General features: G+C 42.3%; 3 protein-coding genes across 7 annotated transcripts in view; 2 read left to right on the top strand and 1 right to left on the bottom strand.

Annotated features, from left to right (window-relative positions):
- The first annotated feature begins 1,401 nt into the window (after positions 1-1,401).
- Positions 1,402-9,629, top strand: dlat (dihydrolipoamide S-acetyltransferase (E2 component of pyruvate dehydrogenase complex)). 2 transcript variants are annotated; one of them, XM_003446757.5, is made up of 14 exons: positions 1,402-1,832; positions 3,532-3,633; positions 3,712-3,836; positions 4,252-4,411; positions 4,987-5,113; positions 5,259-5,440; positions 5,554-5,701; positions 5,801-5,868; positions 6,177-6,263; positions 6,567-6,674; positions 6,789-6,907; positions 8,187-8,349; positions 8,436-8,572; positions 8,654-9,629. In XM_003446757.5, the coding sequence occupies exons 1-14, from the start codon at positions 1,578-1,580 to the stop codon at positions 8,781-8,783; spliced, it is 1,911 nt and encodes a 636-aa protein (XP_003446805.1). In that variant the 5' UTR covers positions 1,402-1,577; the 3' UTR covers positions 8,784-9,629. The 2 variants fall into 2 exon arrangements, with proteins under 2 accessions (XP_003446805.1, XP_019219552.1); XM_019364007.2 differs by lacking the exon at positions 1,402-1,832 and adding an exon at positions 3,272-3,422.
- Positions 9,630-12,665: 3,036 nt separating this feature from the next.
- zgc:165604 (immunoglobulin superfamily member 11) lies at positions 12,666-19,176 on the top strand. Of its 2 annotated transcripts, XM_005472168.4 has the most exons (7): positions 12,671-12,935; positions 13,760-13,920; positions 14,066-14,132; positions 14,219-14,350; positions 15,692-15,847; positions 18,625-18,747; positions 18,827-19,176. In XM_005472168.4, the coding sequence occupies exons 1-7, from the start codon at positions 12,842-12,844 to the stop codon at positions 19,027-19,029; spliced, it is 936 nt and encodes a 311-aa protein (XP_005472225.1). In that variant the 5' UTR covers positions 12,671-12,841; the 3' UTR covers positions 19,030-19,176. The 2 variants fall into 2 exon arrangements, with proteins under 2 accessions (XP_005472226.1, XP_005472225.1); XM_005472169.4 differs by lacking the exon at positions 15,692-15,847 and having other exon boundaries at positions 12,666-12,935.
- A 1,587-nt stretch (positions 19,177-20,763) lies between these two features.
- LOC100710667 (pecanex 3) overlaps positions 20,764-26,558 on the bottom strand; it is a 31,414-nt gene continuing 25,619 nt past the window's right edge. For all 3 annotated transcript variants that reach the window (XM_019363793.2, XM_005472167.4, XM_019363795.2), the window contains exons 31-36: positions 26,394-26,541; positions 26,069-26,299; positions 25,682-25,956; positions 25,431-25,600; positions 24,904-25,310; positions 20,764-24,151 (exon numbers count right to left, since the gene is read on the bottom strand). In XM_019363793.2, coding sequence (XP_019219338.1) covers positions 24,011-24,151; positions 24,904-25,310; positions 25,431-25,600; positions 25,682-25,956; positions 26,069-26,299; positions 26,394-26,541 — 1,372 coding nt within the window. In that variant the 3' untranslated portion in view covers positions 20,764-24,010. The remainder of the gene's footprint in view (positions 24,152-24,903; positions 25,311-25,430; positions 25,601-25,681; positions 25,957-26,068; positions 26,300-26,393; positions 26,542-26,558) is intronic.

Below are 26,558 nucleotides of genomic sequence, written 5' to 3'. Positions count from 1 at the left end.
AAGGTGGAAAAACACACTGGATAAAGCCTACAGCAACATCCAAAAAGGCTACAGAGCAACCCCTCTCGGACTAATGGTGTCAAAGGCCCCTCCCATCAGAAGGAGACACACTCCACCCACTCCAGTTCGCATACAGAGCTAACACATTAACTGAAGATGCCATTGTTACAACGCTCAGAATACTGCAGCAAGACTCTTAACAGGCACCAACAAAAGATCTCATATCACCCCAGTTTTGGCCTCCCTTCACTGGTTGCCTGTAAATTTTAGGTTTCATTTTCAAATTTTACTTCTAACCTTTAGGGCCCTACATGGTCAAGCTCCACAGTATATATATCTGACCCGCTGAAACTGCATTCATCTTCCCAAGCTCTAAGGTCATCAGGTCAACAACTGCTGATTCCACCACACACTCAATTTTAAACTCGTGGTGATCGTTCCTTTCAGGCAGTGGCACCACAGTTGTGGAATTCTCTTTCACTGTTTTTACACTGTACTGACACCACTGATTCTTTTAAAAAGCAGCTGAAGATATTTTTATATAGACAAGCATTCAACTAATTTGTTGTTTTTATGTTGTATTTTATTGTTTTACATTGTCCAGCATGTTGACTGTTACCTGAAATGCCACTTACTGACCAACAGATGGCACTCTTACAAATACCAAATCTGATTTGGTATCTGTAGTCAGACAGTGCTCGTGTCATCAGTGTCACTTTAACATTACAAAGAGTAAAAACAAGTAAAATATATTTACAATAAGCAGACCTAAGTGCCGGAAAGTTCAAACACTGAAAAGCACAAAGGCCAACTTTGTGTCATCCTCTGAATGCTTCATGACACTCTTAGACAGTTTTTATCCTTCAATGCTGATTTGACTGAGTTATGATGTGTACATGGTTTTATTTATTTACTTACTTTCACATTTACCTCGACTTACTTTGCTTCAGCCAGCTGTGTTTTTATAATCATGCAGTCATCGGACCTTTGGAACCTTTGTGAATTGGACAAAATCCAAAATAAATTCAAACTTGTGCACCCAGTTCTTTTTTTTTTAAGTCATTAAAGATGCCATAATGGGTATATGCAAACTTCTCGCCATAACTGTGATACATAAAATCAAGATTCACAGGCTGGCTGGACCCAGGCAAACTTCCCAGTAAAAGAATCTACTGCCATCATGTGGTCATTGATGTGATTACAGCTTAATTACATTTATCGCTAAAACAGTTTGAACAGTTCTTAATATAATTTTTTATTTGCTTTACTTTGTTTCTTTAGCATTGTACTTTCATTGGCAGTGGTGGTGTTTTTTTGTTTGTTTTTGTTTTGGGGGTATTCAGCGACTGAATTGTGAGCCGCTGCCATTTACGACACCAACGACAAAGCTACGACAGCACAAGCAAGAGAGCCGTAAATCGTTGTGTTTGGGGCTGGAGGAGGTCATTAGAAAGTGAGGAGTTAAATAGGGGCTGGCTGTCAGGGAGAAGAGACCCTCGGTGTAGGTGTAGCTCTCATGCTGGTGTAAGACATACATATTATTCACCAGCTCTGTATAGTATTCCAACCGCTGCGAAATGCTTCGTCTGATCCTGCGGCTCAGGCCGTCCTCCGGGCTCCGGTGTCCCCGTGCCCTCCCGGCCGGGCCTGCTGCGCTCAGCTCCCGCTCTGCTCCCGGAACCAGCTGTCTGAGACGGCTTCATTATGGAGCAGGGTCCCGAGCGGCCTCTCTGGGCTCCGGCTTCAACCACAGAGCGACTCTTCTGCGGTCTCCCCAGCTAGCAGGTGGATGTCAGTGCAAGCGCTTCTACAGCCTGCCGCCACACCAGAAGGTAACGCTACCGGAGCCGGTGTCAGGTTGCTATAGCACCCATGTTCACCGCGTTAGCTAGCATGACCTCCCTGCCTGTTACAGAGATCTGTTAAAAAACGCTTTATTAACTGGAAATCCGGCTCTTCCCTGTGTGAGGTTAGCAGGAACTGTTGTTACCTATCGTTTGAATCTCTGAACGACTAGTTTCTCCACTCCTCACTGGTCACTGAACTAAATAAAGCAGACACTGTTGTGACTGTTTGTGCTGCGGTTCTCCTGAATGACACCAATCCGTCAAACCTGACTTGTGTGCCCCAAACACGGAGGCCATAGGAAATACTGGGGCTATAAAAACGTAACACATGCCTGATGGTGCTGAGCGATACTGCAAAATTTGGTATCGATCCCGATACCAAATAAATACAGGGTTTCGTATTGCCAATCCCGATACTTGTAACCTATAAAGACAGCTTAAGTAGGGAACAGCAGTATGTTATTGTTTATGAGGTGATTTATCATAAATTTGCAAATTGTGAACAACTTTTAATGACCACTAACTGACTGAGCTTTGCCTTCCATAATAGCTGTGTTTTGTTTCCACAACAAAGTACAGCTTTCAGTTTGTCATGTATTTTGAAACAGTTTTTTTTAGACTTGGAATATAAATGTACCTTTCTCTAAAGCACTGTTATTTAAATGTGCTATAGCTTACAAATAACAAGGATGTGACAGTCACTACGAAAAGGTTCAGACACTTTTCATAGCAAATGTTTGAGGTATATTTTACTTTCTCCAAAAATAATTTATCTAACACAGTTCAGAGGGCTGAACGCTGAACTTGGACATTAGAAGTAAAGTATAGGTTGTATCACGATCTGATACCAATATCAGTGTTTGTTTCGGTACTATCGATATTTGGCTCAATCTGCGCACCTCTGAGACATTTTAACACAGTACACTGTGTGCACAGCGCACTCATTGTAAAGTTTTAAAAAGACTAGATTCATACTTTGTCACTTTCCCCAAGTGTATTGAAGTCAATTAGAGCAGGTGATTTGTGTTCTCCTCTGCTGCATTAGACAGAGGACCTGGAGGGAGCTCATGGTTAATTGGTTGTGGAACAACTTCAGGAACTGCTGAAAACATGAAACAATTATAACCTGGGAAGTCTGACAGGCTCGTCCTCCAATTTAAGTGACCTGCTGGTTTATACCTCTTCGTCAGTTGGGAGTGCTGCCTGTGGAAATTGCATGCTGTCCCCGAAATCATGAAACTGGCAGCTTCACTTTCTCCTTACAGTCTAGAGGTGTGCTCGTTAGGTTAATTGAGCGTAGGTGCAGATCTTAGGCTGTGAGCCTGAATGAAACCCTCCAGTTTTGGCTCTAAAGTGGAAGGCTTCTTAGTAGTCCTTCGACCTTTGTGTTACTCCACCAATAGCATGTCATTCATCTTTGCTGTTATATAAAAAAAAACTCAATAAAAATCAGCTGTGGTAAAGTGGATGTAGGTCATTTTATTGAGCAATGAATGAGGTGATGATGATGTAGCAACAGCAGTTACAACACCTGACTTCTGGCACTTTTTTGACTGGCCTGTTGAAAAGTTCCCAGTGAGGATACTCGAAAAGGATAATACAGATACAGTCTTTGTTTTTTGGTGTTTTTTTTTTTTAAGGTTTTAGGTTATACATTGATTTTATTCATTTGCTTGCTCTTCAGGTGGAGCTTCCTGCACTGTCGCCCACCATGCAGACAGGAACGATCGCTCGCTGGGAGAAGAAGGAGGGGGAGAAAATCAGCGAGGGTGACCTCATAGCTGAGGTTAGGAGCCGTGTGTGCCCACGCTGCCGCAAAACGTGATCGTGGCGTACATTTCTAATGTTGCCTCTGCCTTTGTAGGTAGAGACGGACAAGGCCACTGTGGGATTTGAGATGCTGGAGGAATGCTATCTGGCAAAGATCCTGGTTCCTGAAGGAACCAGAGATGTCAACGTTGGAGCCGTGATTTGCATCACAGTTGACAAGTTAGTGTGTTTGGACAGTCCAGATTCAGAGCTGAGGCCTGTTAGTTGAGTTTTTTTGTTTTTTTTCGTTTATAGTAATGGGACGAATTAATAGTTGGAAAACATTAAATGGGGAGCACTATGTTTTGATAGTGGCAAAATGCTGCTTTTATTTATTTTTTCAGTCCTTTAAGTCCTTGAGCTTTAACAAACATGATAAAAAAGACTTGAATCTTCAGAAAACCCTTACAATAAACTTTAATGCTGCTTGGTTTACGTCTACATTTGTTATGAAATGTAATGTAATGTGCTATATCAACAAAATTGCCTTTGCCACAATCAAATATGGGAGGTTAAAAGCTGACAGGGTGCCATATGGCTCGATGCAGTTGTGTCAGTTTCTACTCATTATTTGTGGATATATTTTCCCCTGCAGCCCTGACTTGGTCTCAGCCTTTAAGGATGTAACACTAGATTCGATCAAAGTAGCCGGTGCCACTCCTTCACCTGCTACCTCTGCGCCGCCTCCTCCACCTGCTGCTGCTGCGCCAGCTCCACCTGCAGCCCCTGGAAGCTCTTATCCCGCACACTTAAAGGTAAGCGAGCTCTCACATAAACAAGTCCGGTCGGAAAGCTGTAGATTTGTCATTTAGACAGCATCTGTTTACCTATGCTGTGTTCTGGTTTGATTAGGGTTGTTCAGGATCACTGTGTATCAAGGCAGAGAAGCGGGTACCAATATGGACTCTTCTGATCATGCGCCAGATTTTACTACTTTACTACAGTGTGTGGCATTAAACAGTTTCCGTGGATGTGTAGTTTCCATGTATCTGTTATATTTTTAACTTTCTCTATTTGAAGGACTTTTTTTTTTTTTTCCCCCCCTTTCTTTATTTTAAAAAAACAAAAATAATGTCGCACCACTTCATCATTTAATCAAAGAGAGGGGAAAGGCTTTAATTTGCTGGAGGCTGTGCCACAAAATTGTCCCTGCCCTTACTTCAGCTGTGAATGTCCCTGTGACATCATTCGGTCCCTTCAGGGGTCATCTTGAAGTCATTTTCTCTGGAGCTTTAACAGTGTTTGTAGTAACTTGACTAGAAGCTGAAGAGGTTGTGAGTCTTTTTCAGGTCTAGTATTGTTCACATTTGTGGGAATTTGTGTGTTACAGATCGCACTTCCTGCTCTTTCTCCAACCATGACGATGGGAACAGTGCAGCGCTGGGAGAAGAAGGTCGGAGAGAAGCTGAGCGAAGGAGATCTCTTAGCTGAGATCGAAACTGACAAGGCGACCATTGGTAAATCCAAACTGATTTGAACACATCGATCCTAAAGCGTGTCCACTTTCAGCACTACAGAGGAAAAAATAGTTATATGAGCTCACTTTTAATATAGCTTTTAATACTGACATTCACCCCGGACCTTCTGTGTGTTTGCATACAGGCTTTGAGGTGCAAGAGGAGGGGTATTTGGCTAAAATCCTGGTGGCGGAGGGAACCCGTGATGTTCCCCTGGGCACGCCGCTCTGCATCATTGTAGAGAAGGAAAGCGACATTGCCGCTTTCAAGGATTACGTTGAAACTGGGGTGGTTGAGGTTTCCACACCACCTCCACCTCCAGCACCGGTGAGACTCACAGAAAACCTGTACTTTCAAATAAGAAGTCATTTGGCTTTTGTACAGTTTTAAGATGCCTTAAGAACACTTTTTTTTTTTTTTTTTTTTTTAATATGTTGTAGGTCGCAGCTCCAGCTGCTGCATCACCCAGTCCTGCTCCAGCAGCAGCAGCTGCTGCCCCTGCAGCACCCAGGAAGGGTCGCGTGTTCGTCAGCCCGCTTGCCAAGAAACTCGCTGCTGAGAAAGGAATTGACCTGGCCCAAGTCAGCGGTACGTAGCCAGACCTATGTGATGGATGAAGAGCATTTGCTGAAGTAGTATGCAGCTTTTACATTTTAATTTTTTAATTTTAAATACTCTTTTGTTCAGGCTCTGGCCCTGATGGACGCATCACCAGGAAGGATATTGAGAACTTTGTTCCACCAAAAGCTGCACCTGTAAGGGAAACCCATACTGTTCAGTCACATTAGTGCACATCAGTCCAGTTAAATCATGTGTAACCATTCTTATTGTTTAATGTTCCTTTTCTTAATACCGATGTAATACTGACAGTCTAATCAATAGGTCCCTGTCAGTCATGCCCATTTTTCTTTTAAATGATACATTTAACTGTTGTAGCACAGTGATATATCTGTTTTGGCAAATAATCAGAATTATTAATTTATTAATTAATATCCTGCCGTAATGCTCTGTACCTCTGTTTCTGTTGTTGTATGTAATGCAAATTAAATCTCTACCTCTGCAGGCTGCTCCAGCTGCTCCTGCATTTGCACCAGCCCCTGCTGCACCAACTGGCACCTTCACAGACATCCCTATCAGCAACATCCGCAAGGTGAGCACCACCACACACCTGCCTCTTGATGGTCCATTACATTCTGTGATGACTTCCGCTGCTAGCAGTCGGTGCATTAGCGGCTCCTTCTGTGCGGGGTGCTGTGCTGGTGTATTGAGAGCTTAGAGGCAAATGTCCTGAGGAGATTTCAGTGTAGCTCTGTTATCTCTGACCTGTGCTAACACATTTTGCCCCACAGGCGGGCACTCCATTTATCAAAACAGACCCAGCCAGCACACCTCATTCCTCTTGGTGATGAATAATGGATCAAAGCTAAAGTGCATATATTTGTCTCTCCTGCAGGTCATTGCTCAGAGGTTGATGCAGTCCAAACAAACCATCCCCCACTATTATTTGTCTGTAGATGTCAACATGGACCAAGTGCTTGAGCTTAGGAAAGAACTCAACGCTGTGAGTGTGTGCTTTCTAATGGAGGTTTAACTGAGTGAATGCTTTGTTTGTACCACTGCACTAAAACCTCATTTCCAGCATCTCATAAACGGTTTCATCCTTTTCTCTCTGCAGGAGGTGAAAGCCCAGAATATCAAACTTAGTGTGAATGACTTCATCATCAAAGCTAGCGCTCTGGCCTGCCTCAAGGTTCCCGAATGCAACTCGTCCTGGATGGACACAGTCATTCGTCAGTGAGTAAAAACTCATTAAGAGCCACATGGAGTTTAGTTCCTATAAGCAGCAAACAGAAAACACATTCTCCTGACTGTGGAAATATCCATCTTGCTTTGTATTCCCAGCCATTGTCTCTTTGGATCTTATCTTTAAATGCGTGCATGCATCACAGAATGTGTTTACATGCAGTTGGGGAACATTACGCCAGTAAGTCATTTAAATGATAAAACCTTGTTACTGAAGGCAGAAACCATCACAGCCGAAAGCAACTAGTGCAGACTGGTGGTTCTCTCACAGCAGCCGGGACGTGTACAACCACGAGAGAGATGCAGAGAAATGAAGTTAACTTGATAGGGAAATTTAAAATTTAATTTATCTTGAAATTAAAAATCTAACTTTGTTATTTTGTTTTAATTATTGCGCTTGATTGAAACATTTCAAAGTTGGGCAGCATGATTTTAATAATCAAAGACAAAGTCTCGTTCGCACTGGTGAGGTGTCAGTTTATCTGCAGCAGAGGTGAGAGTAGCAACATGAAATTACATGATTTCTAACGTTGCTCGTAGCTGAAATTGTTTCCATTTTCTGTGCTGTTTAAATGTACATGAAGTCACTTACACAGTAATCAGTTTCCTACACTGCATGAGACTGCTTTCTTTATTTTAGTTGTTAAGAGGAAGTGTGCAGTATTGATCTAGAATAATAGTGGCCCTATAGTGTACTCGCTTACACATTCGCCCAACAAGCAAAACATCCCGGTAGGAGACGCAGATCTGTTTGGGTTTGTGTCAGTAATGGCATCTGGTATAAAAATGTGCCAAATCAAAACATGCGGAGCTTCTCGCTGTGGCCACCTTTTGTGAATAACAGAGTGGCTGAAAGCACCTTGTTGACTTAGAATAATAATGCAATATCTCCCTCAAGTGCAATAGTTAAAATGCCTTTATTACACCTCCCATTATATCGGTGTGTTCCACTGCCTACCTGTGTCATTGTTAATGCTGCTATTAGGATTATTTACCTCTCTATTTATAGTTATTTATGGTAGTATAAAACACATTGTTATACTTTTATTCTAATAGGAGTGTCTGTCTGTAAATATAAAGTTCACCAGTGCTTCCAGTTGTGTTGTATGCTTGTGCTTAAATGACAGTTATCTTAATAATGTGATATTTCTGGGGTTAGCAGTTTCACAGTTTTGCCAGCAGAGAGCGCTCGGAATACGTCTTTTGGTTTCGAAAGGGTCGCCTTGAAGAGAGAACTATGCCGGCATCTGTAATGACTTATGTTTTCCAGGAATCACGTGGTGGATGTGAGTGTGGCAGTGAGCACAGCCAGTGGCCTCATCACGCCCATAGTGTTTAACGCCCACATCAAAGGACTGACCTCCATCAGCTCAGATGTGATGGCTCTCGCTGGCAAAGCAAGAGACGGCAAACTGCAGCCTCACGAGTTCCAGGTAAGGCTTTTTAATATTCTGAGTGAGTTATCTTTTTTTTTTTTTTCTTCGCAAACCTAAATTGTCCTTTTTATTTTCCCAACCAGGGAGGTACATTCACGATCTCCAACTTAGGCATGTTTGGCGTCAAGAACTTCTCGGCAATAATCAACCCTCCTCAGGCTTGCATCCTCGCTGTCGGTGGCTCAGAGAAACGCCTCATGCCTGCTGACAACGAAAAAGGGTCTGTGCACTGATGATAGTAATGTAACAGAATGGCATGGTATCATTTTAAACTCCCGTCTAATGCAGCGGGTCCTTGCAGGTTTGACGTAGCCAACATGATGTCGGTGACGCTGAGCTGTGACCACCGGGTGGTGGACGGCGCGGTCGGTGCACAGTGGCTCGCAGAGTTCCGCAAGTTCCTGGAGAAACCCGTCACCATGCTGTTGTGACGAGACTGTACTGCCATCAAACTGCAGCAACAGGCAGAGGCTTCTCACTGAAGCGATCCGATTGGTCTAAACTGGTCTGGATCCTCCTGTGATTGGCTGGCCCTGGCACCAGGTCACTCCCTGTTACCCAGAAGGGGAAGAGGCAGAACTCACTCCGCTTACTTGTCTGTCTCGCTTTCTTTCCTATCGATCTGTCTCTTGCGCTTTCTCACCTATACTCTATTTATTGTGGCCCCCATCACACGAGACCAGAATTGGGAGCAACTTACCCTAGAAGAGCAACTTGCTGTGCGTCACTAAAAAGGGAAGTGTTACATGTCAAACCAGAGAGCAAATCTATCCCGTGAACCCCTATTTCTGCCAACTTCCATACGGGAATCTGTGAATGTTAGAAAACAGGAAATGCTATTTGTGAATAAAAGATTTAAGATGTTTGTCTGCTTGTAGGGGATCTAAATGTTGAGGTTCACACAGATCTACACACCTGTCCCTGCTCAATGATCCCAGACACTCAAAATACAAGATGTTTTCTGTAGGGGAGGGTTGAAGCTAGGGTTATGTATATTCACTGTGGATGAACAGAGTTGTATGTGTATATTTGTATATGGTGGTGAGATGTTTGGTAGAAATAATCAAGCTCTTGGAGACCTCACCATATAACTTATTAACTGTATAGCTCAAAATGAAAAAGGCTGCCCTTACAGGAAATATCGAACGGTTTTGCCAATTCTCTCTTCAGTGGGGATGTTTTGTTTTCTAGTCTCAAACATTCTGTATTTCACAGCTGGAACGCACAAAGCTGGTGCTGGATGTTATTTGTAATTTGAATAAACTGGGTGAAGACAACCTTGTGCCATAAGCTCCTTTGTTTTGTGTCGTTGTTGTTGTTGGTAGACTTGATGTAAGATTGTATTCACACACGGTGATGCCTTGCTTGGGCATTGGTCTGATTGCAAACGACACCTGAACCTGGAGCCTCAATGACCACTCCCTTCATGCATTGCAGCTCAAAATCACAGTGTGAGTCTGCAAGACAAGTGACAGGGCTGTGTCACAAACCTGAGTCAGAAAAGTCATGAACCGGATTGTGGTGTTGTGTGAATTTGAGCTGGAGAGCTCCAGTGCCTTCCAATTGGGATAAAGGAAAGGTGGTAGCTTGCATGTATACAGTCTAGAGCCTGGTGTGAGTACACTTGGAGTCCAAATAAAAATAATGCAAATATATTTATAAAACAAGTTTAAATTGCCTATGAGACTACATGAAGCAGCAATGAAGGCTAACACTGTGCAAAAAGTCAAAGAGGTGGTTGGCATCAAGCTCAAAGAAACTGATAATCTGAAAATGGGCTCGGACTACATTATTCTTTAACCTTTTTTAGAAACACTATCCTGAGAAAATTTTGTCACACACATTTGTTACTACAGGAAGAGGGTGAGTGATTGAAACGGAACAAGACAACGCTACTGACCGGACCTCATACCACAGGCTACACCCAGGGGAAGCTCCACAAAGTCTGTATGATCAACTCGGTCACCTCAAAGTTTCTGGTTTCAACCACCACACCACATCCAGAACACCTTGGGTTTTGTTGAGAAGGTGAGAGATGTCATTATGGAGGCAGATGAAACAATGGTTTGTATAATGTTACATCTCTTTTCACTTGTGTTCCAGTCACTGAAGGTAGTTCATAAGAGATTACAGGATCAACCTTAGTAATAGGACCACTCTCAGCACTGACCAAGTGCGTTTGCTCTTGGAACTGCGTCTTAATTCCACCTATTTCACATACAAGGGTCAGTACTCAGGCAGAAACATGGGTGTGCCATGGCTTCCCCAGTTTCACCCATAGTGGCCAGCTTGTACATGGAAGAAGTGGAAAAGAGGGCTTTGTTATCCTACCCTGGAACACCACCAAGTCATTGGTTCAGGTATGTGGATGACACCTGGGTGAAAATCAAATCTCAGGACGTACCATAATTCACTGATCACATTAACTCGGTGGACCGACACATCATCGCCAGGGAGTATATGAAAAGCGACAGGTTAGCCTTCTTAGACTGAGATTTCCATCAGTAATGGGAGATATTTAAAACTGATTTGTATCGTAAACCTACGCATACGGATCAGTATTTAAGCTTTGACTCTCATCATCCTCTGGAGAACAAACTGGGTGTCATCAGAACGTTACAACACAGCGTGGATATCATTCCCACAGATATGGTGGCCAACGGAGCAGAAAAACATATCAAGAAGGCCCTGAGTAAATGTGGTTATCCCAGCTGGACATTTGTCAAAGCTGGGAAGGCACCTAAAGAAAGCTCCAGGCGATCCAGGAAAGAAGAAGGACAACTGCTGTCTAAGCGAAAACCTTTAGTGATCCACAACGTACCATTTCAGTCAATTTTTCATGTTACTAATACAGGTGGATGATGAATCAAAGGAAAAGCCTGAATGTTTGACTCCCACAGTGAGTAGACCTGGTGGCTGTGTCTTTGTGTGTGGTAGTGGGGGATTTGTCCCCTCAAAAGGATGAATCGCTGCACATCTGTGTCTAATATCTGTTCCCAATCATCACCTTCATCCTTCGAAGCATTTCTATCTCAGCGGGAATGCCTCCATCTGAAGAAAATAGTTTAATAATGCCATAAACTTTGTAGTCCAGATCTTTTTTTCCCTTCATATGTTGGTGCTGTTCTGGGTGCGGATGGTGTAGACATTTATTAAAATCCCCATGGTATCACAAATTATATATACACACATGTATATATATATATATATATATATATATATATATATATATGTATATATATATATATATATATATATATATATATATATATATATATATATATATATATATATATATATGTATATATATATATATATATACACACACACATGTATATATATATATATATATATATATATATATATATATATATATATATATATATATATACATATACACATATACATATATACGAACACATACATGGTGCACCACTGTTGTACAGCCCATCTGATTTCCACAGCACAGTTGGGTCTTTCTCCATGAACCATCACAGTGAAACATGGCAGCATTTACTTATGTTCCCATGTGAATTCCATAAATGTGACAACAGTTTATATGTTTAGATGACGACTGCAGATCTTGCCCGGCAGATCGACTTAGTGAGTCATTACTAAGTGAACACTTGTGGCCTCTTACCACAAGGACAGAGAGTGTGGATTTTTGGCTTTATGGTAAAAAAAAATGCCCAAAAGCTTATTTGTGACAACACCCAAAAGTCTGAAGCTCTTTGGTTGTTTTTTTGAATCCAGGCTCGGGCCTTTCTGTGGTCTCATGTCTGTGTGGGTTATCTCCAGGAACTCTCAGGTACTCCGGCCTCCTCCCACATACCAAATACATGCGTGCATTTAGGTCAATTGGTGATTCTAACTTGACCAGGATGGGTTCACCCTGGACTGGTCTCTGTATTTTGACTGAAATCAGCTCCAGCCCCCTCAGAGACCCTGAATTGCATAGGTGGAAGAAGATGTATGGATTATGAACATAAATGAGCATTATTTGCTGACAAATGAATCCATTTTAAGAATATGTTCAGTTAGTTTACTATACCTGGTCCACGGATTGTTTCACATGTGCAAAGATGAAACATAAGATGCTCCTGGATTTGGAAAACAACCATGAATGTTTGAGACTCCCATAGCCACACCATGTTGCTTACCTCTTGATGAATACATGCACGCTGTAACTTCTGCTGCCCTGCAGTAGAAGTACTTTCTACTGAGCAGCTGCAGTTTTCATCACGCTACACTAACTAATTAGACTACAAGCTCACGCTGTAGGTACCACTGCAGGAACAGCTAATAGGAGCAGAAAAATTCCTTGTGCACTCACTTACCTGACAACTTAATTAGAGAAAATTCTCCCAGCTGACAACGGGACAGAGACAGAGAGTGAAAATAACAGGGAGGGGTTGATCGCAGCACTCGATACATTAATCATGCATGCCTGGGTTTTTTGGGCCACCAGCTTGGAGACCGTAGGGATGAGATGACTGCCTCTCTGTCTTCCCTAACAGCTATGGGTGCTACAGGGAGATGGATGTTCTGGACCTTGTGTGTGTGTTTCACCGCTCAGGAGAACAGTGAGTAGGCCTGTCTTAAGAAAAGATTGAATTATTGCTGCTTTAGTACACTGCAGCAGCTTCGAGTGTTTGAAGGATTTGCAAAGTTTCATGAATGTTTGCTGCGACTCTGTGATTCTTTGCACGGATATTGCTAAGGCAGAAGGTTAATTTCCTTCTCTAGTGTAAAAGGAGATGTGACATGAATAACCTAAAACCTTATGAGTATTTAGAAAGAAGCATTTAAGCTTTTCCAGACAGAAATGTAAGACTGTGGGCGACCTCCTGATGCATGCGTGGACTCTGTTTGCTGTATATACATGCACAAATTCATCAAATGAGATGATATTTATTTAGTACGAGCTACAGGGGCTTTATTCATGTTAGTGCCATTATTAATCAACTGCCTCTAAAGCGTGACCTTTTAATATTAATACAATACAGTATGTTTGACATTTTGAGTCTTAATGAAAGTCTCTCTTGAGGCCAGCATTTTCAGAACTTGTGATCTGCGTAAAAACAACAAGAGAAATGACCAAACACATCCTAGTGAAGTGGCCTGTTGTTCTTCTCGTCCTGTGATGGATCTGGCTCAACCTCAGAGCTGTCAAGTTTAATTAACAACTACTGTGCTCGCTCAATTCCCACGCACACAAAAGGGCCCGGGGATGGCACAGAGGAGGAGGGAGGAGGTTCATTATTGCAGTAATGAAGGGGAGAGTGAGAGCTGGTGCAGTCTGCACGTCAGCAGAAAAACAGCAGACGGGTGACGATAAAACAAGAAGAAATACCTGTGTGATGTCATAGGTATGGCTCGTCTCATTTGAATCTTTTCCCCCTCCTAGCTGCGCTCAGGGTAACCATGAGAGAATCCAGTCTGGAGGTGGCTCGAGGGGATTTTGTCATCCTGCCCTGCTCCTTCTACACCTCCGCCTCCAACCACCTCTCCAGACTCAACATCATCTGGACGCTGACTCCCTTCTCCAGTCCAGAAGCCCCGATACAGGTACCATTAAAACTGCAGTTATTTTCTTACATTAAGATATCCCCAGGGTTAAACGTGTAGCTAAACGTCTTTACACTTAAGATCAAAGTGTTTGTGGCCCACAGTGTAAACTGACTTTGACATCCTTGTTTTAATTGATTGCCAGGTGATTGTGTACGATCACGGGCAGGTGATTGAAGACCCCTCCCTCATTGGCAGGGTGGGTTTCACAGGTAACATTTAAGATTATCCTCTTGTCATAGATGAAACTTGATACTGAAGACAGACAAAAACATTATTTCATGTGCTCATTGTGCAGGTCTTCCTTTGAGTGCAGATATCATGCTAAACGACACACGGGTCTCAGATGCTGGTATTTACCGCTGCATGGTTAACAACCCACCGGAGATTACAGATCCCGGCATCGGAGAGCTGGTGCTCAGTGTTCTGGGTAAGTTATTGAGAGCTGAGCAGCTGGCAGAAGCACTCACACATTATGACCATTTACCAAAGCAGGAATTGGTGATCCGTTTGTCTTTTTTTTCTCTGTCATTCTGACTATGATATTTGTTGTTTTCCAAACCAAATCTGCCAAAAAAAGCTGTGGATTTATTTGTAGTGCAAATACCGAGGAGCCAAACAGGTTAGGTTAATTAAAACATTTGTAGCCCTGCCGACAGCAGTCGCGGTGCTGCTGGTCGGTCTGTTGTTTAGTTCAGACTCACACAATTTTCTAGATACAATCATGAGGCCTAGGGGAGGTTTCCTAATGACTTTGGTGGCTCTGTGACTTTTCCTCCAATGAACAAGCTGCTGGGAAGATTTCTATAATATTTGGTAACACACATTCACGCGGCTCTTAGGGGGAATTCTGCTATCTTAGTTGATAAACCGAGTTTGTCTCTGGTGTGAATCGGCTGATAAAGACATAATTTTGTTCAGTGCTTTGGTTGAAGCAGAGTGCATCCAATAAAGGAAAAATATCTTGAAACCTTATCAGTTACTATCTCATAATTTTGACAGAGAATTGCAAAATCCCTGAAGGTTAAAACTGATTTGGGAGAGCTGCTATAATGTGAGTGTACTCATTATGCTATTAGTTTGGTTTACAGTGATAAAAGGTTTGTCTAAAGTAAATCCAGCAGTTCCCTTGCTTTTGGGACAAAGGACACATAATCTGAATAGAGGTGAAGCATATGGTTAGAAGCACTTTTGTTCTTGGAAGTCAAGATTTCAGCTCATCTCAAAATTTTGAGTTATCAGCTTTAATTTGCTCAAACTTCTAAGTCAAATTTTTAAGATAACTCAAACCTTTGAGACAATAAGCTGAAATTCTGACCTATAAATGGCAACATTTTTTTTTCAGTGGCAGGAATAAGCTTCTACAGAGCAGAGCCTGGCAGAGCATAACTAAGTATGAGCATGTTCTGTTGTTACAGCAACATTACTTGTTGTAACAATAAAACAAGGCTATTTTTAAACGGTGTTGTCACATTGTGATATGACAACACAGTTGACCACAACCCCCAAAATATACACCATTAACTTTAGGTGTAATACTGATAAAAAGCACAGATAATGTGATTTTGGAGTGCTATCCCAGAGGCATACATTGATAAATCCATTTATACAACAGAGTTTAAATTTTATTCAGTCAGTGGTTTACCAGTTTAATTTTTACAGACCATCTTTCAGCTTTGCTTCTAAAAGCAACCAGCTTAAAAAGTTCAAATGTGGGTCGTCTCGGGTTGTATCATATCTTTTAAGAAATTCATCTGTGGGTCATCTATAGTGCCGCCTTCGCTGCCTGTGTGCCAGTGGGATGGAGACATCAATATGGGAGGAAGTGTCAGGCTGTCCTGCTTGGTGGCAGAGGGCATCCCCACTCCAGAGATCCGCTGGGATAAAATGAATCCAGATGAAATCTCCCTTCCCATCAACATGGAGAGTCAGTTACACACACACACACGGATATGTATTAAACTTAAAGCACCCCTTGAGCGGAATCAAAATAATCTTGTGTGCAGATCATTATTTAGATCTTAAAGTCCAAAAAGAGTCAACTAAATGACCCTAAAATGACGCACAGTAAATGTTTGAATTTAATAGTGCAAGTGAAATATGCTGGATATTATAATTGACTCCATTATAGCGCGATAAGGCTTCCGGCTATGACAAGCAGATTTAGTGCCTATTAAAAAGTATTTAACCACTTGGTGACTTTTTCACTTAAGGGAAAAAACACACACACATGGGTCTGCTATAGAAAAAAAAGGAAGGGGTATTAAAGTCACAAGTGTTTTAAAATGAAAGTGTATTTAGGACTGTTTAAATAGAAGAGAAATTTAGTATTGCACTTCTTAGAAAGAAAATTGACTCCATTTAAAGAAAGAATGGGCTGAATTGGAGCATCATTAGCAAAGATAACTTTAACGTTAGTCTCCAGTGTGTGGGATAAGCTTTTTATTTCAGTTTTTCCCCAGAGAAATAATTATGTCACTCAGCATGAGACCTGTGGCTAAAACACGAGTCCAGATCTGGTACAAAAGAGCTTTTATCAAAGATCTTTGATTTAAAAAGAAAAAAGAAAAAAAAGCTTTTCTATATAAACACTTGAGTGGAAAGAAATGTCATCATCGTGAAGGTTATTCTCCCACTAATGCATATCATTAACTCCTGCTTTGTGTTTTGTCCTGTTTGCTGTCTGGTGGTTTCCAAATGCTCACTTTCACTCACTCCCTCACTGGTCGGAGCAGATGGCTTCTCCTCCCTGAGCCTGGTTCTGCTGGAGGTCTCTTCCTATTAATAGGGAGCTCTTCTTAGCCATTAGACTGCTGGGCTTCTCTTCCCAGTACCATAGGGTTTTACCTTTAAATGTAAAGTTCCTTGAGATAACATTTGTTGTAAACTGGTGTTATATAAACTGAATTTAATAACATAAAGTAGTCAAGTGCTCTTTAAAAAGAGCACTGATATGTTCTTACTTATTTTCTCTCAGGTAAAATACTCATACATGACACAAGTTTTAGATATTAGCGTTCACACATGTGCAGGTGATCCTAAATGCTCTAAATTATTGTTTTTTGACAGTTTTTTCTACTCTTAGGAGGATATTATGAATGTAATGTGTGCTAGTCCCCGTAGGGAAATTACTCTTCTGCATTTAACCCATTCAAGCAGTGGGCAGCCACCAGTGCAGCACCCGGGGAGCAGTGTGTGGGGACAGTACCTTGCTCAGGGGTACCTCAGGGTAGCCGTTCAGTGGATTCGAACCCCTAACCTTCCGATCATGGGGCAACCACTTTACCTACTGAACTTTCCCTGCCCCTAATTGACTACCTCACAGCCACAGGTACTCAGTATAGTGGCCCCAACCCACCAGCTTGTCAGATCTTTTGCTTCTGATGGGCACCCAATCAGGAGAAGGTTTCTTTGAAGTAGTGCGGAGATCCTCAAAGAGAGCGAAGCTCAGTTTGCCCTCTTCAGATGGTGGATGAAATAAAGCCATTTATAGGATCAATAAGGATTATTTTGAAACATGAATAATGCAAAGCTACTCTAGCAGAGTTCAAGCTTAAAAATACATATTGCTGGAAATAAGCTTAATACTCCACTTAAAAATAATTAAAGGAATACCTAGAAACACAGCTGATCTCATTGGGGGAAAAAAAATCATGCTGGATATCTATACTGATGTGGACCGGGAAACAGAAGAAAGGAAATGAAAATTATTAACCTACAGAAGACTAAATTCAAAGACATCTCAAAAATTAAAGTGAAAAAATGATGCAACAGACTAGTCCATTTTCCCAAAATATAATTACATCAGATCAAAATAGTAGTTTGTATTGCCCCTATGTGCTTGTAAGCGATGAGACAATGGATGGTGTGCTGTGGGATCTCCTCCCAGATCTGGACCAGGGCATCACTGAGCTCTGGACTGTCTGAACTGCACCCTGGCAGTGTCGGATGGACTGAAACATAATGTCTCAGAGGTGTTCTATTGGAGCCAGTCAAAGATATCAATACCTTAATTCTCCAGGAACTGTCTGCATTTTCTCACCACGTGAAGTTGGGTTATTGTCAAACACCACAAGGAACCCAGGACCCACTGCACCAGCGTAGAGTCGGACAATCCAATGATTTCATCCTGATACCTAACGGGTCAGGGTGCCGTTGCCTAGATGATCAGATCCTGGTACTGCTGATGGTTTAAGGACCTTCTACGGCCCTGTCCTGCTCTTGTAGAGTAACTGCCTGTCTCCTCCATGCTCTAGGAGACTGTGCTGGGAGACACAGCAAACCTGTCAATGGCACATTTTGATGTGTTATCCTGGAGCAGTTGGATCACGTCACGCTACCAGTCTGTCCCTGACCCTAGCAAAATGCAAAACTAGTGAAAACAGTCAGAAAAAATGAGAAGGACATGTACATGTAAAACCATTCCTGTCTTGGTGGTTGTCTTACTGTTGGCCTTCAATGCCCCTGTTGTTATTGTCATTAACAGCAAAGCAGCTGAAACTGATTAACAACCCCCTCTGATACTTAACTGACCACATCTATATCCCAGAAAGTTTAACTGCCTTAACGCTATATTCTGATTAAAAAGTGTTCCTTTTTAATTTTTTAGCCATTGTATATCGCTGGAAGTAAGTTTAATATATATTAAGCATGAGATTTGTAAGACGGCACAATCACCATCATACTCGTCTTCCTCTCTCTAAGGTGAACTGTCAGGCTCTGTTCAAATTGTCAACGTGTCCTCTCAGACCTCCGGCCTGTACCGCTGCTCCGCCACTAACACCCTGGGAACAGAGAACTGCTACATCAACTTATCCATCTACAGCAGTAAGATCCTCTTTGTGCACACATAACCCTCTGCCAGTTTTTATGCCCTGTGATAAAACGTTCTTGTGTTTCTACCCAGCCCCAGACAGTCCCTCTGGCATACTGCAGGGTGTGCTGCTGACCTTGTCTATGTGCCTGCTGTTGCTGGCTTTGCTGGTGCTTGTTCTGTGGCTCCATCACACAGGGCAGGATGGGAGGTTGAGGAAGGGGAGAGGAGACAAGGATGAGTTTTATAACGAGATACGGTACACGCCGTCCCTGATGAAACGCTCTTTTGTTTGATTTCTCAAAGACTTTCGGGACTTTTTAATGTATCCATGTAAAGGATGTCTGCAGCCCAGACCAGTGTTCCCTGAATGTTACTCCACAGCTGTAAAGCATCAGAAACTTTGAAATAAAAGTGGAATAAATGTTCCGAAAGGTGCGACAGCAATGCGTCTCATTTATGCTCGTTTCCTTCAAACCAGCTTTTAAAAGTAACCATCAATGATCCACTCAGCTTTAACCAAAGACAACAAACTGCACTCAAAGTCAACTCACCATCTTTCATGTAAGTACCCTGCCCTTATACATATCATTACTGCGCGAGCTCTAATGGAAAATGCTCATATCATTATCTTTGAGTGTTTTCCAGTGCTCTGAAAGCATCTTTGGGTTTTTTGGTCAGTAATCAAAGACTAACAGAAGCTTCATAAAGGTATTAAAAAAAACTCTCCTCACCTCCACATGCTCACAGGCTACAGGCAGTAGACTTCACAATGTTCACATCAAAGTTCAAGATATATCAGGGTTGGATAAGCTCACTGTAGAGGCAGCACTTCAATTAGCACTGGGCAATCATGAGCAGTGGACCTGAATATTCTGATGAATACTTGGACTCAGGAGTTCCCCTTCAGTTAATGAGCTTTAAAGGTTGAACACAACTTCTTTTAATCTGTGGAGGAAGCCAGACTTAGATGTTTCCCTGTTTTTGGTCATAATTCTGAGCTAAGCTCTTACCTGGCTTCTGCTTCATTTGGACCGCGCGAACAAGAGTGGAATCATCTAACTTCTCAATAAAACAAATACGTACATTTCCCTGAAATTGTCATATTTATGCACATTATCAGAGTCGATAAATTTATGTTGCCAGTGGGAATGTCATTGGGTTTTCAATCCAACTCTTCCTTGTAAATCTCTTGAGAAAACCAAGCATTTCCCTTGGACGCGAGGTTGAACTGTTCAGTGTAAGAGGACAGTGACACTGCAACGCTTTTAGAGCATTTTTTGAATGAATAACTCAGGATTCGAAATGGGTGGTTGTGACCATATTATGACTAACATTTAGTTCCTGCCAAATTTCTTCAGTTAAACGAGTGTGAAACTTGTGTTTAGCGAACACATTAAACTACATACTGGTGACTCCACTACCCCCCACCTGTGTTTTCATACTGTGAGAATATGGAGCAAGCTTATTATTATGTAACGTTGCTAAACTGTGAGCAAGCCCACCAATAGTAGCAGTGTTTACACACCCTAAAAGAGGAACCGCAGAGCTGTCAATCACAGTTTGGACACGCCCACAGTACAAGGCAGAGGCCTTAAAGTTTGGACAACTTACAGCAGATACACTAAAAAAATATATATTTACCCCAGTTTTGCCTCTCATCCCAGCTTGTCTGACACCACCAACCACGCCAGGTTCAAAGTTCAAAGTCACTTAAATCACCTTTCTTTCTCTTTTTGACGCTTGGTTTGAACTTTCGGAGGTCGTCTTGACCATGTCTCCATGCCTGAATGCTCTGAATTGCTACCACGTGGTTGGCCAATTAGACATTTGCGTTAACGAGAAGTTAAACAGATTAACCGATGAAGTGGACAGGTGAGCGTACAGTTTAATTAAACCCGAGTGCCCGCTCAGTGGTGCTTTCTACTGTAGCATAAGGCTTTAAGCTGCTAGGACAAAGATTGAAAATCCTCCAGACAAAAACAGCAAAAAACAGACCAACAGGACAAGAAAATAAAATCACACAGCAGTTAATTTGCAAACAAAGACAAAAACCTTTAATTTAAATAGGAGGGAAAAAAAAAAAAAATCACATAAAAAAAGAACTGTACAGAACATTTAACATCGACTTAAAGTTCTTAAATAAAAGACCCCCCCCTCCAAAAGTAACTAAAAATAACAAAACTATAACAAAGTGGGATGGTGTATGATACATTTTTGTGCAAAAGAAGTATGAACCAATTCTTCCCAAACTGCACATCGTGATGTGGAGAGGGCGCCTCTCTCCACTCAGGTGTCTTTCTACAGGTAAACACGAGAGTCCCTCCCCTAAACATCAGCATAGTGTCTTTGATGTAAAAGAACCCCCCCCAAAAAATCCAATAATAAAATAGATTTATATTTTAAATATATTTATATACCAAACATGCTGTACAGAACGTCAGAGATTAAGAAATCCCTTTTTTTTTTTTGGACACTCACATCTGTCCGTCAACTTGTGCTTCCCCGACTCCAACTAAAAGGGAAAAAAAAAGCAAAACTGAACAAAAGTCGAGCTCCCTGTCGTTTAGAAATAAAATAAATGAGAAAAGAAAAACAGAAAACAGCACTGATCAGAAAAGTCTCTGTTTTTCCTGAGTTGTGGGAGTTTCTAATGCAGTTTGAGATGGAAGCTGACACATTTTTACCTGTTTCTTCATGGGAAAAAAAAGAGAAAAAACCCCCAAAAACTAAGATTAAAAGATTAAAAGAAGGGGGGGAGGCTGCTGAGCTTTATCTTGTAAAAAGCTTAAAGTGGCTAGAGGGGAAAAAAAAAACCAAACAAACAAAAAAAAACACTGCGAAGAAAAAAAAATTGGCTTTAACAGCATGCAGAACATCTTTTAAAAACAGGGACTAAAAGGGAGCATCTATTGTAAGTCTTCCTGCAGAAGCAGTCAATTCCTTTCCCAGTATACACCCTGAGAACACTGGCCTCCTTTCAACTTTCCAGCAGGGAAGGAAAAAAACCCCCCCAAAAAACCAACCCCCCCCCCCAAAAAAACCCCCAAACAAAAAGCACTTCTGACAAATCATTTATGAGGGAAAAAGTAGCATATGGCGATTCATGCTATGGCACGAGGTCGTTTAAGAATTCTTCACCCAGTGCGAAGAGCCGGAAACCGTCGGGGACAAAGCCAGTGGACCCGGGGAAGCTTCTGGGGCTAAAATTTTTTGACAGAACTGCAAGTTTTTCTTTAATTTTTTGTTTTATGAAACTCAGTTTTTCTGCTTTTCACAGTGGTAAAAAAAAAAAAAGAAGAAAAAAAAAGAAAGGCGTGGGAAAAGAAACAAACTTAAAGCGACTTCAGGAACACTTCCAGTTATGTTCCACACTTAAAAATAACCAAAAAGAGCCGTTGGTGAGATGGTGCAAACGTGACGACGCCAAACAAACTGAGGGGAGGGGCGGGAGGGTAGACAGAAGGCAGATTTCCAAGTCAATATATCAACACACCATATAGACAAACCCCGTTAAAGACATCTGTAAGACATTATTAATCAAATAAATATTCCACCTTTGCTTTCAGTATTTATTCAGCTTTTGTTTATTTCCAACTAAAACGCTGGATTTAACTGTTGTAGAAACAGCAGTAGTAGTGGGTATTATAGTAGTAGTAGCAGGAGATGCAGAAGCAGTAGTATAGTAACAGAAAGGCCCAGACTGCAGGCAAAGAGCACACTGGGGATACGCTGATGTATCAGCCAATCACATGGTCGGTTAACCAGTGGCAGTGGCTAATGGTTGTCGGTAGTGTCACATCAACAGCATGATGGAGGAGGAGGACTTAAAATAGTTTCATAATGACGATGTCTTTTGTTTCCCTGGTGCAAAAGGAGGATAAGTAACTTAAAAAACAAAAGAAAAACAAGCATCTAAAAATATATATGGGTATCAGACAAACTGTTATTTTAGACATCAGTGCATCCCTAGTAAACACAGCTCTCCTCACAAAGCAGCCTGAACCCCGGCTATTCAGAAAGCCATGAGCTGATTGGATCTGATCAGGGAGGACATTAGTGATCAGTAATCCAAAGAAAACAACCTCAGTGCACATTCGACACTGAGGGATTCGTGAAGATTCAAGTAAAAAACAAAAAAATAGAAGACATTCCACTCACCAAAGCAAAAAAAAAGAGGATTTTTTAAAAAAAAAAGTTCCTTACACTCCCAGTTTGTGAATTTGTGATCAACACAATTTTTCACAGATTTGACTCATCCTCTGTTTGATCCTGATTAATGGAAACCAGCTCTGTCTGAAGTTCTCCAGGTTGCTAGTCAGATACAGGACTCCAGGATGTCCAAGCCTAAATACGCTGTAAACTAGCAGTAAAAGCACCACATGTCAGCTGGGCTGGAAGGGAGTTTTTTTGTTTTTTGGGTTCCCTGAAACTTGCTCCGAGACAGAACTGTTGATATAGTCAGGCACCTCTGCAGGAAAACAGGCCAGAGTACAAGAATAATGTTTTCTTGTTTTATTTTCTTCTTCTTCCTCCTATAATATGTGTATTTGTGCAGGGGAAAAGAAGTGGAGGCTCCTGAAATTAGCCAATATGTCATGTGAAATATTGTTTGATGCACAACTGTCCGGCGAGGATGGTTACATGTGGGGGGAAAACAAAAACAAGGCTTATTGTGGTCTCCACGCGTCCTTTAGTTGCACGTACAGCAATGTACTGGTCCTTTTTCTTTTTTTGGATTTATTATGAGGCCCCCCTAAACAAACAGAAAAAAACCTAATGCTGCTGCAGACGTCAAGTTAGAGATTGTCCTCTAGTCTCCAGTATAGAAAAATAAACAATCCTCAAGCAAAATATCCCTTATAATTGCACTGGCCTGTCTGGCCTGTCACTACCTTTTACAACCAAATGGTTGGCTGTAGAGACAGCAAGTGCTCAGTCAGGAAAAGAAAAAAATTAAAAATGAGTACATCATCAGGTCTTACGAGTTGTGATGAAAGCTGACTTTGGAATAAACAGGTTGGCTAAAATGATTTCATGGTCTGACGTGCATCAGCTCAGCATGCTGTTTAGCTCTCTCTTGACTAACAAGAAGAGTGATGTGTATATTCCCAGATCCACGCTTGATTCAGAGCGCCATCAGAGGACTTCCAAACTGTGGCTGCGCTGAATTAGTTCAACAACAGTTGATGGAATGAGTCTGGACTGGATGCGCCAGGCCCGGTCCACATTCGACTGCGGTGTGCTTTCACTGTAGAAACTGTCAATAGTGCAGACTCAGCGCAGGTGATCAAGTAAAGGCAGCTCTGTGGATTCCTCTCTGGGAGTGGGAGTGTCCGGGGATGGATCTGTCATCTGAGTGGCTCCCAGAGGATCTTGCGTTAGACTGGCCTCTTGTAGCGATGCAGGAGGAGCAGGCTGAAAGAGACAGGTTGATAATAAGAAGACGATTAAGCGCGTTTATCAACAGCACGACCAACGAGGCAGGCAAAGAAAAGCCCACTGCTTCATATTCACAGCTGAACAAAACAAAATGATTCAACGTGCCGTCAAAATCTGGTATCACACAGGTACAAAGAGGACGTCCCACTGAGGAATCTGGATCATGATCTGAGAAAGCATGCCATATTTATAAACCACTTCCTGTTTGAATTACTGAACAACAACAAGCCACTCACTGCATATGTGCATCTGTTCAAATGAGCTTAATGCAGTATCTCAGTAGGTGTGACTATCGTCTGTTGTCTGCTTACCTGATGTCTACTGTAAAGACATCATGTAAGCAGAAATATAACTAAAGATTTTCTTCATTACTGATCAATCTATCAGTTCTGTTGTCTCAGAACTCCTCAGACATTTGGTCTGGTAAAATACCACTCAAGAGTCTAAAAAATACCCTGAGTGGGTTTGAAGAGACATTAAAATATTTTGATTATTTACTTTAGCATATTGTGAATACTCAGTTGTAAGCCACTCTACAAAAAACACTGATCTGATAAAACAGAATGGTCTGAGTGGATTTACTAACAACAGGAGGGCTATATTTGCTGGATTTGATGATTAATAGAGAAAGAGTCAGGTGATTTATGAGTCAGAGTGAACTAACAGAGTGAGTATCTGTATTTCTGGATCTTTTTAAAGAACTGAACAACTATGGACGGTCTCCTTACCTGTGTGCGTATGGTCTGTAATGGTGCTCCTTCCCCCTCCGTTGCAGCTGGTCCATTAAAGCCCTTCCTCCCTGAAAAACTCCACTTGCTAAAGTGGCTCTCATAGTGTAGTCCGCTGCCTGGGCCAAGGCCAGCCCGCTGGCCCGCTCTGTGCCCCGAGTTCTCCAGGAGACTTGCTGGGCAGAAGCGCTCCGGGCCTGGCAGAGGTGGAGGAGCCACTGAGCTGCTGAAGGAGAGCTGGGAGCTGGACAGCTGCTGGCCCAGGAGACCCTGGATGGAGGATGTACGCTGCAGGGATGAGAGAAGTCCTGCCTCCATTCTGCCCTCTGACTGGCTGAGCAGAGCTAATGGGAGAGGCTGAGGGTGGTGATGCCAGCTCTGGGTTGGACCAACAGGGTTGTCTGTGCCTAAAAAAAAAAAAAAAAGCACTTTTAACTCCTAAAAATAAAAATACTTGCAATACATTTCATCTTCATATGACCATTACAAGCTAACAAAAACACCTCCATTTCTGTTTCGGTTCTTACCCATGGAGGGCTGGACAGTGGTGATGTGTGGCTGTGGAAGGCTGGAGGCTGGTGTACTCTGGGTGGTGTGAACAGCTGGGTTGGTGGAGATGGAGGTGGAGCCGCCTCCACAGTCTGAGTCTTCTATGTTCCCCCCGCTGTTGCAGCCAGCCCCGCACCCTTTCTGTAACCTGCAGAGAGACATATGTTACAGTTATAGTTACCCTCTCTTAAAGCTCATGTGTACATTTATTTAAGCAAAGAATTTGCACCTGTCCCAGCTGCTGATGAGCCAGGTGTAAATGTTGTGTGGGCTGACTGGTCCTCCCCACACAGAGCGGAGCTGGCTGTGTTCCCCAGCATAAGAGGTTGTGAGGGGGGACACGTAGATGGGGTAGCCGATGGGCTGGTCGCACGAGGAGTTAATCATATTCCTCAGTGCTTGTTTGGCATTTTGAATGCTTCCTCGTTCGGGGTTACGGTTGCGCAGGAAAACCAGCTCCTGCTGCTGCCCTGCCCACAACCCACGCACACACTCTCTGTTCACCTATGGAGGGCAGAAAAAAGAGAGATGAGGATCTGATAAGCCAGGCATGTGATGAGTCAGAGACAACAACACAAAAAAAACCGAAGAAGTGCTAAACGTAACAAGCTGTGACCTTGATAACTCTGAAGCTGAGGAATCGCTTGTTAAGCATGATGATCTTGTACTCGTCACTGCCGTCATCCATGATGTGGCGCAGTGCGAGGAGTGAAGGCATGTTTGCTAGAATAGCGCTTCGCCACACGGGGTCACCCTCGTGCGATATCAACATCTTTTCCTCATTGGCAGTGATGGCATCAAACAGGACCATAGGATCCTCGTACTCATCTGGAGATGTAAAGTGATCCTGAAAGAAACACAGATTATACAAACAATCTCACTTCAGTATCAAAAAAAAGAGTAAATACTGGCACTCCAGCACTAGTTTTCTTCTCTGGTACCTGGTGCAGTTTGAGTGACATCCGCACTCCTGGTGCTACGACCCGATTCAGCAGGTCCATATCCGCAAACACCCACTCGTCACGGGGAGATGTGATGCGGAAGTCTCCCTTGAAGAGTGCATGAAGGCCATAGAGAAACGGTTCCAAGCTGTCAAACAAACAAAA

The sequence above is a fragment of the Oreochromis niloticus genome, linkage group LG10 (assembly GCF_001858045.2).
Source record: "Oreochromis niloticus isolate F11D_XX linkage group LG10, O_niloticus_UMD_NMBU, whole genome shotgun sequence".
Taxonomy (NCBI): Eukaryota; Metazoa; Chordata; class Actinopteri; order Cichliformes; family Cichlidae; genus Oreochromis; species Oreochromis niloticus.
This window is presented reverse-complemented; position numbering and strand designations above follow the sequence as displayed.